The 11,277-nt window shown below is 29.2% G+C and overlaps 2 protein-coding genes across 2 annotated transcripts; both read right to left on the bottom strand.

Moving 5' to 3' along the window:
- Positions 1–30: 30 nt before the first annotated feature.
- On the bottom strand, positions 31–3,110 carry LOC112599262 (piggyBac transposable element-derived protein 3-like). The gene is made up of 4 exons (XM_025346069.1): positions 2,967–3,110; positions 1,653–2,782; positions 1,081–1,559; positions 31–80 (listed from the first exon to the last, which is right to left on the bottom strand). The coding sequence occupies exons 1-4, from the start codon at positions 3,108–3,110 to the stop codon at positions 31–33; spliced, it is 1,803 nt and encodes a 600-aa protein (XP_025201854.1).
- A 4,828-nt stretch (positions 3,111–7,938) lies between these two features.
- LOC112599263 (zinc finger BED domain-containing protein 1-like) lies at positions 7,939–10,136 on the bottom strand. The gene is made up of 4 exons (XM_025346071.1): positions 9,949–10,136; positions 8,982–9,652; positions 8,601–8,891; positions 7,939–8,510 (listed from the first exon to the last, which is right to left on the bottom strand). Exons 1-4 carry the CDS (start codon positions 10,134–10,136, stop codon positions 7,939–7,941), a joined length of 1,722 nt encoding a protein of 573 aa, XP_025201856.1.
- Positions 10,137–11,277: the final 1,141 nt, after the last annotated feature.

Below are 11,277 nucleotides of genomic sequence, written 5' to 3' on the forward strand. Positions count from 1 at the left end.
CACCCTTCGCAATAGTTATTTGTTCTATCATCACCATTCAATGTGACATCGAATGGAAAGGTGTTCCACATTAGAAATACCTGAACATGATTGGAATGAGTAATATTTAGGTTAACTCTTTCCGGCACAGGGGTCTGAATTTTTTTTATACCTATGCTGCACAGACACCGTTTTTTTTTAGAAATTTATTGATTCGAGTATAAAAATCAAATATTATTTTGGTAAATAATACAAACTTGGTGAAAAAAAAAATTTAATGTTTTGATAAAAAAAGTTATTATAGGTGGGATGGCGTATGTCCCACCATGCAGCATGTGGTAGATTTTATTGGGTATAAATAAAATAAAAATAATATTACATTTTAAATTAATTGAATAGATGTATAATAATACGTTTATTTTATGCACATTATGTTAATACATTGTATTTACAAAAAAAAAAAATTAAAAAGTAGTTTAAATAAAAAATAACTGCATGTTATAATACAATATTAACCCTTAACTTGGCAAGTGTACATTATTGATGTGAAAATTATGAAGTTTGGTTATTCTTTATATTTTGAGGCCCCTGAACTCAAAAAATTAAAAATTAAAATTTTAGGACTTAAACTTTTAAAGTTATAAGATGTATCCTGTGAGATACATTGCCATAACCTCATAATATGTACTATGTATCTGGTGAGATACATTGCCATAAACTCGTATTATAAGAGTTGTATCTAGGGAGATACATTACCAAGATCATGTGTATAATATAAGCCGTTGCCAATAATTCAGGAAATACAAAAAAATTAATTCATAATAGTATATTTAATATTATATAAAATAAAACCATAACTTTAACACATTTAAAATATGAATAAACAATTTTTTTTAAAATAAATACATAGGAACTTCCTTTAATTTTATTATTTAATTTAATACTTAATGAGTTTCAATTGAAACAAAACAATAGATAAAAATATATACAATTATTTTGCGTAGTGAAAGTTTTGGAAACAATTTCTCCCTTCCACAAAACAAAGACGGTTTTTACATTTAAGACATATGACAGAAGTTTGGCCTGATTTGCAATACCTACATCTGCCTTTGGTGGTAAATGCTGGACAATGGTCTATTTTATCTTGTATCACTTCTTGTGGAGGCCTTGGTGCAACCGGTGTTTGAACTTTTTTTACGTTTTGTTTTTCTTTTGTTATCGAAGAAGAAGGACGACCAACTCTTGGCTTATTTTTACAAGCCAATGCAATAGCAATATCTTTTCTAAATTCTTTTAATCTCATCGTGTTTTTTTCACTTTTGCTATCTCTTCTATACAATAACCAGGCATTATTTACAGATAGATCTAACATCTGCGAAAATAATGCCATATACCATTTGTGTGTCTTCATGTTAGTTCGGTAAAGCGCTATAAACATATCTGCAAGATCTACACCACCCATATGGGTATTATATTCCTCAACTATTTTAGGATAAGGGACAGGCACTTTTTTTTTTTCGGTTTTTGAATATCTTTGAATTGTTTGGACGGGTTCTTCACCTGCATAAGAGCTTGCCAAACTAACAATTTTATTGTCCAACCATTTAACAATAATTACTTTATTTTTTTTATCACACTTGCTAAAGAAGGTACCCCGTGGCATTTTACTTAACTTCTTATCGTCTATATCACATCCACGCAAATGTTGTTTTCTTAATGTTCCAAGACTAAGAATGCCATATTCATGTCTTAAATAATGAATAAGCTCCGGTGTTGTAAAAAAATTATCAAAAAAAACCGTACTGAGTGGTTTATTAGGGATAGTTTTACATAATGCAATAACTACTTTTGGTCCTAAACCGAAATAACTATTTTCATAATCGGAGAACTGTACATTCTGGAATGTATTTTCGCCAGAGTATGGGAAAAAATCATACACCATTCCATCAATTCCAGCACGGACAAATAGTTTAAAGCCCCACTTCTTCGGTTTATTTTTCATATATTGCCTACGTGAACCAGCCTTCTTTCCCTTGTATGGCACCATCATTTCATCTATTGAAAATTTATTTCCTTGAGAAATATTCAAACAGTTAATACGAATTTTTTCAATGAATTCCCTTGCTTTAAAAAATCGATCGGTGTTGTTATCATATTCGTTATTTGTTAGGTGTAAGCATCGCAATATATGTTGATATTTTTTTATTGGCATAATATCTGCGATTGGTCCAAATCTAGTGCCTTGTGCCCAATAATCAATATATGACGGCATTTTAACTATACCCATCCATAATTTAATACTTAAAAAATTTTTCATTTCTTCGGGAGTTGTAGAAAGAGGTTTCGAAAATTTTTGGATTGAAAACAAATTAGACTGTTCAACTAACAATTTGATTACCTCATTAGAAAATATTTTCGTAAAGTAATCTAAGGGCGTTAAAATAGTATCGTTAATAATATAGTTTTGTTCAACTGGAACCTCAACACCAAAATTAAATTTTTTTATTGATTTCCAAGTGAAATCTATATGTTTCAACGGCACTTTTTTTTTTGGATGGTGAACAGGAGTGATGACCGGAGTCTCAATAACTGTTTTTTTATGAACTCGAGCTGAACGCCGTGATGATGAACTTACGGGTGTTACAGATAATGATGCCGTCGGAAGAGGTGTTGCAGGACTTGGTACTTGATTTGAAGATGGTAAATGAATACTTATTTCTGAAACAGCTTCATCTCTTAACATCTCAATTTCTTCTGGTACTATCTGAGCATCAAGTTCTTCAAACACTTCTTCGTTCCAATCCTATATTATTTAATATAATAAAAATTTAAATATAATTTTTTTATTTTATATATTTAATATATATATATATATATTATAATTTTGATTATATATTATTTTCTATAATATAATATATTTATATTTATTTTATATTATTTATATAAAAAATAAATATAATAAAATACAGTAATTAAAAGAAACCTACATCATTTTCATTCTCTTCTTCAAATTCTGCCAAGAGCCTGTCAATATCTGGTATATGTTGTTCATCTATCTCTGACTCCGAACTAGATCCACTATCTAGCGGAGGTAAGGCCAAAGCCATCATTTTTCTAGTTCTAGAAAACATTTCTAAACACGACGTATTTATAAAATAATATATAATATGAATTAGCGCGTTGATTGCTGCTCAAGTTGAAGCGGGCGACTGTCCGGTGCGGTACATATTTGTATCGCACAGGACGGTAATATATTATATCTATAATAATTGTACAGAAATAAAAGATTAGTAGTAACTATAACATTCATGGTTCAACAAGACGTGTTTATCCAAGAAAAACAACATAGAACTAAACATAATATTATTATTTCATTGGCCAATGTGATAAAATTAATCAATAAATGGAGCCCATTTCGATTAATTTATAATAATAGTTTAATAATATAAAAAAAAAAAATTAAATATTATGAATTGGTTATCTTTTTTTATTCCGAAAATCGACTATTAATAATACAAAAATACCAGGGATATGTCTTTTAAGATACATGTACAAACTTATAGGCGTTGTGGCAATGTGTCTTCTGAGATACATGTATAAGCTTATAGGCGTTGTGGCAATGTATCTTCTGAGATACATGTATAAACTTACAGGCGTTGTGGCAATGTATCTTATAGGATACATAAGATTCAAATGACATTTAAAACTATTTATACAATATTTTAATCAAATAAATATATGTAATTATAACATAAATACTTCCTTTAATAGTTTTTCACCCTTGTTTGGTGCATTTTTGTAACAAATTACGGTTTTTGACCATTTTGAATATTGGAATTCTTGTATATTTGATAACAGGGTAATACTCGATTTGTAATGCTTAACAGAAAACGTATGATAACATTTAAGCGGGAAATAAAAATATGATAGTAATCAAACAGTGTAGCATTATTAAAAACGTTAAAATGTATATAGAAAAAATAAATATTTAAAGTATTTAAAAATGATAAAAGGGAGTGTATCTCCTAGGATACAATACCAAGTTAAGGGTTAAAACAATTTTTTTCCATTAAAATTTGTTTTTTATTTATATTACTATTGTGGTTTATGAATTGTTTGAACAAAATCTGAAATAGTAAAAATTAAAAAGTTAATACAATTAGTAAATATGTGTTTACTGTTTTACTAATAATCTTACCCTTCCTGTGTATTGTGGTAAAGTGCAAAGCAGTTTTTATTCTTTCCCAAAACACAGCGGAACATTACACACACAGCACATCCATTCTGTACGAATCTCGTTTTTTTTAGTGCTACATCTGGCACATCTTCTTCTTGTACTTCTCTGTGGTTGATGAGCAGCTTGTTCAAGACGAATTATATTTGGTACAGATGGTTTATTTTTTTTCAATTCTACTGGGCTTATTTTTGATTTATTTTGTGCTGCTCTTTTTTCCACCAATGTTTTAGAAACAAGACTTCTAGATATTTCTCGACGAAAATCTTTCATTGTAATATTTGTATTTGTTGTTTGTTTATAGATTACATGTGAATTAACAATAGCTGCATCAATAAAATGAAAAAATAATCTATGCCACCATTTACGTGCCTTTCTATTAATTTCACATGACTTTTTGTTTTGGTCAAATTTATCGACACAGTTCATGTGTTTGTTATACTCGCCTAAAACTTTTGGACATGAAACCATAGTTACTGAACCATCCTTTGATCTCCTTTGTACCGCTGTAGCATCTTCAGGGTTGTGAAAGTTTGATAAAAGGCTAACAATTCTTTTATCACGCCGTTTAACAATTGAAATGTCACCTTGATCAACAAACCAATCATACTCTCCAAGTTTTAAATCTTTATCTTTTTTAAAATTAGGCAAATATTTTCTTGTTAAATTAACAGTTCCACATGCATGGATATTTTTTGACTTGAGATATGTCATGAGCGGATAACTAGTGAAGTAATTGTCAAAAAATAATAAATGATTTTTATTTTGGAGTGGTTGTGACAAATGCTTAACCACGCGGGCTCCTAATTGACTTTCAACTCTATCACCAACTTTCCCAGTGTAAATTTCAAAATTCCACAAATACCCATGTTTGTCCACTAAGCACCAAATTTTGAAACCTCTTTTGATGGGTTTTTTTGGCATATATTGTTTATTTGAGTTCCTTCCTGTAAACTTTACCATACTCTCGTCTATAGAAACAATTTGATGTGGATTGTATGTTTTTTGGAAATTAGATAAAAGAATACTTATAAATGGTCTTAGTTTGTATAACTTATCGTAATTATCTGTATTTTTTTTTGGCATTACTGTATTGTCATTTAAATGTATATGTGCTAGTAGCCAACCAAAACGGTTGACGGTCATAAGACTACTAATGTACGAGTCGTGCAAATCTGGCGAAGATGACCAATAGTCCCTATAACTACACTGTTTTTTTATTCCCATTAAAAGATTTATTCCGATAAAAGTTTTTATTTCTGATAAATTTGTTCGTGTAAATGATTTTCCGGTTTTAGTTTGTTTTTGTTGGGCATATAGATTTGTTTGAAAAACAATTAAATTCATAATCTCATCGTTAAATAGTATATTAAAAATACTGATTGGTGTACAAAAAGGGAGATTTTCTATAGTACTTGTGACGCCTTCTAAACTGGTAAATAAAGGACTTGAATACATATTATTATTATTTTTTAACCAAATTGGTGGTATGAATGGAATATTGATTTCATTGTGGTTTTGTTGTACATTTATTGGAGGTTGAGAACTTTCATGATCTGATTGACTTGAAGAAGGGGTAGCTAGTGGCTGAATTCCTGACATATCACCTTCTTCAAAATTAAAATTAGAAAAAAGTTGACGACGACCAACAGGTACTTTGTTTGGATTTTCTACATCTCTGTTAATAATTTTTCTTTTTGTTGATAATCGAGTTTTTTTTAATGGTGAGGAAAGTAAATAAATATTATTATTATCTAAATTCAAAATTTTCGAGTCTTCATATTCCGTATCTGAAGAAGATTCGGAAATTACGACTTCACGTGAAGGCAAACAGTAATCCTCGTCATTATCAGATTCGTCACATGAAGTTTCACTGTTGTCATCGGACGGAATTTCTTCGCATAGTATTTGATAAATATTATTTTCATCTAAGTTTTTATTCATTTTGAATAATAAATTTATTGTAAAAATACGGTAGATATTGTTTTGTATTTTAATACAAATAATAAAATAAAATAAAATGTGTAAATAATTGAACTCGCTGAATGAATAAAATAAACGTAATAAATTTAACGTAATATATGAATACAGAGATTTACTCACTTGCTGCACGGTGGGTTAAAATCTGGACTCTTACATTATACGTCATTCCAGACTAACCGCTATCAGTAAAATGGTTTTGTCTGCATTGAATGCCAGTATATAACAGTGTCTAACATATTATGAAACAATATTATTTATATAAATAACTCAAATACGAAAATTGTAAAAACAAATAATAATAATTGGCTGGTCATCGAAAAAAAAAAAAAAATCGGGGAAATAGTCATAAATAACACAAAATTAATTAATATCCGTTTCAATTTTAGAAAATAACATTTAAAATAGACTAACAAAACTATTTATAATACGTATAAGTGAAAAATTATTTTGAAATATCGAAAACAATTATTATAAAAGGTGGGTTATTTTTCGTACCACCGTGACGGAAATGTAATTTTATAGGTGGGACATATGGTATCCCACCGTGCCGGAAAGAGTTAAAGTATTTAAATTAGATATTTATGAGATTTTTGGGCCATTTCCGTTTGAGGGGTCTAACTAGATTTCCTGGAATATTTGTGGAGAAATTTGAGTGATGAGACTGTTCGTGTGGTGTTCCGTTTTGGAGTGAAAGCGAGAGTAATATGTGACAGCTGTGTGATTAACGGTTGGAATTTTTAAATCATTATGCAATGACTAATTAGTGATGTACCAAGGGGCTTTAGCAATAATACTAAGGCAAATAGATTAGAAAGCTTGTATTGTTCTGGTATTGGTTGGCTCCAGATCAAAGATTTCTGTAACTGACGAAAACCCAAAACTATTAATATATGGATTATGACTGTATTATACTAGATTACTTTTAAAAATAAATAAAAACGATAAAACATAACCTTTACAATCGTGCAAGACCGGTCTGAAAAAAGTAAAGTCAATATGACAATGAAAAAAATAAAAAATAAAAACTATACTCTCACAATCACGCCTTGTCGGTCTTTAAGGGATATTATATATATAGTAGCTCTAGTGTGGAGACGTCCACCTTTATTATTATAATTATTTTATTATTTTTTTGTGTGCTATTAAGTTTATTTAATGTAATATCACGGACGGACAAATAGAGGTATTATTCGTTTGTTAGAAAAAATATTAAATAAGCCATTACAATAGATAATTAGTTTGCTTCATATGAAGGAATTACCGTTGCGACATTTATTTGTACATATTGATGGCTCAACACCGGGACCCCAGACGTTTTCAGGAGAAATTGGCAAGTAGTTAAAAAGTTGTGCAAAAAATCTGTTATTCAGTTTCAACTAGTGGTAACGATTTTAGACGTGTTTTTAAAATACACGTGTACACGAAGTTCGTGTATTTTAAATACACGTGTAATTGGTTCGTGTAATTAATATTCCATGAATAAAAATTATATTTATTAAAAAATATTACGCTTCATAATTTATTAGTATTTATAACTATTTATTCAGTACTAACAATAATAATAACATTTGAAACAATATTAATACTAATAATAATAATTTAACAAAAGATGAATACAGGAAAACAACAAAAAGTACCTATTTAGTACCTAAAAAAATATTTAATTATAATCCAGTTAATATTAAATAATAATAAATAAATAATTTTAATATATTATACTTTAATAGCTGATAGTTTTAATTTTAAATCATCAGCCGTTTATTCTGATGCAAAAATACAAGTAAATTTACATTTTCTGGTGATAAGGAAGCTCTTTTTCGAGTGACTATATTACCAGCAGTTGAAAAACAACGTTCAGCACTCACTGATGTTGCAGTAATTGCCATATACTTTTTAGCAAGTTTACCTATTGTCGGATATTTTGAATATCGTGTTTTCCACCACTCTAAGGGATCTAATGTAAATCTCAACTGCGGTTCTGCTAAATAGTTTTGAAATTCTTTTGTTAGATCATTTTTTTCATTGTTGATTCCAAATATATATTCAAGATCACTTCTATGTTTATTTTGTTGTTCTTGAGAAGCTGTAGTTATTTCATTCGGCTCGAGATAATTATTTTGGTTGATTATTTGTTTTATTTTAGAGCGGATTGCCTCATGATTAGATAATACTTCGTGGTCTAAGTCTTTAAATCTAGGATCCAAGAATGAAGCAATTTGTTCTAATAATACAGATTCAGTTGAATCCCATTCAAGCGAAAAGCGGCGTTTAATTTCTGAAGCTAATGTTTGTTTCAATGTTTGTACAATGGTATCTTCATTTTTATGACATTGCATTAAATGTTTTTCAATAATTTGTTTTAATAATGGTCTAATCATTGATATTGACGAATTATTTTCCGTACAAAAAATGTTTGTAGTGACATATATCGGTTTAAGAAATTGTATAAGCGACTCGATAAATAACCATTCATGTTCTTTAATTTCGAGTTTTTGAGCCATAGATTGAGATGTTATAGTTCGATCTGCTAAAACATTGAATATTGCACATCTATTCAAAACGAGACGTTCCATCATAAGGTATATAGAATTCCACCTTGTCTTACAACTCTGAAGTAAAGTTGTTTTTGTTAAGCCAAGTAATTCTTGTTTTTCTTCAAGTGATGTTTTAGCTAATGTTGAATGTTTAAAGTGCCCTACAATTTTATTGCATTGTTTTATTATATTAACTATATTTTCATTTTTTAAGACACAATTAACGGCAAGTTGTAGACTATGTGCTGCACATTTAACACTATAAATTTCGGGACTTATCAAAGGAATGGCATTAGTTATATTTTTCGCATTATCAGTTACTATTGCTAATATTTTGTTAGTAATATCCCATTTGCCAAAAGTATTTATAAGTTGTTCTGATAAATTTTCTGCAGTATGACGCTTATCCATTTCGTGTGTAGTCAATGTATATGATTTAGCACACCACTTAGAATCAATTACGTGAGCGGTCACTGTAATATACGATTCCTGTGAAATCGAGGTCCAACAGTCGGTTGTGCAACATATACTAGAAGCATCTTGCAAGTCGTTTTTAATAAGTTCTTCAATATTTGAAGATAATATTTTTAATCTAGTTTTAATTGCTTCTTCTTTGCATGGCTTGTAGTTTGGTTCTACTACAGACATGAAATCATGAAAACCATTACTTGAGCAAAATGACAATGGCAACTGATTTACAGCTATCATTTTAGCTAATGCTTTGTTAATTAATTCACACCTGTCTTTCGAACAAGAACGTGCATTATTGCCATTGTTTGTGTTTTGATAATGTATATTTGTTCGTCTCTTTCTCTTTCTTGATCTTCCATTTTTTTCAAGGTTTATTTCTTTATTTGTCTCATCAATATCCATAACTTCGTCACTGTCGTTTTCCGGTTGCTGTTCATCGTGTGTCCTTAGTCTAATAATAAATATTTAAAAAAAATTCGGTTTATAGTTTATTTAATTTATTTATTATACATTATATTTTTATTTACTACTAAGAAAAGTTTTGCACTGATTTTTTTATATTTTAGATTCTAAGTGAAGCGTAATGTATTAAGTTAAATTTAAGTTTTTCGTATGTAGGGACACAATTATTAATAGCAGAAAAGATTTGAGTATACAAAATTGAAACGTTACTACCAAAGTTATGTATAATCTGCTTTAAATTTAAACATTTTAAACCAATTATAGTATATTATGTATATTACTTACTGTTCTTTATTAACCACAGCATTAACCATTAAGCCGTGAATAGTAGTTAAATGTCTTCCCAATGAGCCAGTGGTACCTCCGGGACAAGAAAACTCGTTGTTATCATCTTCATCGCATAAATTGCAGTACGCTTTATTTTCAATACGTTTTGCATACTGCCAAACCCAACTTTTTCCAAGCATTGACATTTTAGTATTTTACCAATGTACAATATAACAGACATGTATCCGTGGATCGTGCAAACGAACAACAAGTAAAATAAATTTGTATAATCCGAAAAAGCAATACAATTTAATTTAATTTGAACGCGGCACGTGGTATCGATTTAACTTTATCTTATCGAAAACTCGATAAGCGTGTAGTCAATAATGCACTTGAATATAATATACGAGTATATGTAGTATATAATGTGTTATATACTACATAAATGTTGGTAAAAATATTATTTATAACTTTATAAAGGTACATATTTTATATATTATTCGATACCTAAAAACTCGGACGTTTATAGACTCCGCCGAAAAGGTCTTTTTATTTGTATTTTTGTATTTTTAATTGTATTCTTATAAAAATATATAAACCTTTATTTATGACATATTTATTATTTACACGTGTACTTAAATAACACGAACTTGTACACGTGTAATAAATAATAATACACGTGTATTAAAAATACACGTATAATTTTAGTTACACGAACTAATACACGTATATCAAAACTACACGAACTACACGTGTAATAGGAACCACTAACAACCTATTTCCCAGAACTACCCGAGCTATTAATCGAAAATATGAGCTCAGATAAAAATGTTTACAGAATAGTCTCCGCGTATGTACTAGTGTATTTCAGAAGATTTAAAACAAATCGCTGGAAGATGCTCATGCGATGGTTCGACAAGAATTCTTCGCCTTTATGTAATCAATAGACCTTTTGAAAATCTTACAATTCTAGCAACATATGTATGTTGTTAAAGTTTACGCACTAACTTGGTTTTCAATTAAAATTCATCCTACATGTAAAGATGGAGTACTTCACTTGTTGAAGCTAATCTCTGCCTCTAGATACTTATCAAATTAACTCAAAGCTATTATAGATCCTGTAATACAAAGAAATAGTTATTTTGATCATCCTGAGAATTTGTTTCTTGCAATGTTGGCTGACCACAAAACATATTTGAGTAGCTGCCCGTCGTTATTTTAAAAGCTCGCAACATAAAACAAATAAAGTCAGACTGTTCAAACTTAAATCTAAAAAGAGTTTTATTAAAGCACAGACAGAGTCACGATAGTAATACCAAATTTGACAGTAGAAGCAATACGTAACTA

The sequence above is a fragment of the Melanaphis sacchari genome, unplaced genomic scaffold, assembly GCF_002803265.2.
Source record: "Melanaphis sacchari strain LSU unplaced genomic scaffold, SCAv2.0 Contig502_pilon_pilon, whole genome shotgun sequence".
In the NCBI taxonomy this organism is placed as follows: domain Eukaryota; kingdom Metazoa; phylum Arthropoda; class Insecta; order Hemiptera; family Aphididae; genus Melanaphis; species Melanaphis sacchari.

What these genes read in the sequence shown, in the direction of transcription:
- LOC112599262 (XM_025346069.1), bottom strand. Translation starts at nt 3,110, where the DNA reads ATGTTTTCTAGAACTAGAAAAATGATGGCTTTGGCCTTACCTCCGCTA. An exon ending in AAGAAGAGAATGAAAATGAT is followed by an intron (nt 2,783 to 2,966) that starts GTAGGTTTCTTT and finishes TAAATAATATAG; the next exon opens with GATTGGAACGAAGAAGTGTT. An exon ending in ATTTACCACCAAAGGCAGAT is followed by an intron (nt 81 to 1,080) that starts GTAGGTATTGCA and finishes AATCATGTTCAG; the next exon opens with GTATTTCTAATGTGGAACAC.
- LOC112599263 (XM_025346071.1), bottom strand. Translation starts at nt 10,136, where the DNA reads ATGTCAATGCTTGGAAAAAGTTGGGTTTGGCAGTATGCAAAACGTATT. An exon ending in GCTGTGGTTAATAAAGAACA is followed by an intron (nt 9,653 to 9,948) that starts GTAAGTAATATA and finishes ATTTATTATTAG; the next exon opens with ACTAAGGACACACGATGAAC. An exon ending in CGAAATTTATAGTGTTAAAT is followed by an intron (nt 8,892 to 8,981) that starts GTGCAGCACATA and finishes ATAAAATTGTAG; the next exon opens with GGCACTTTAAACATTCAACA.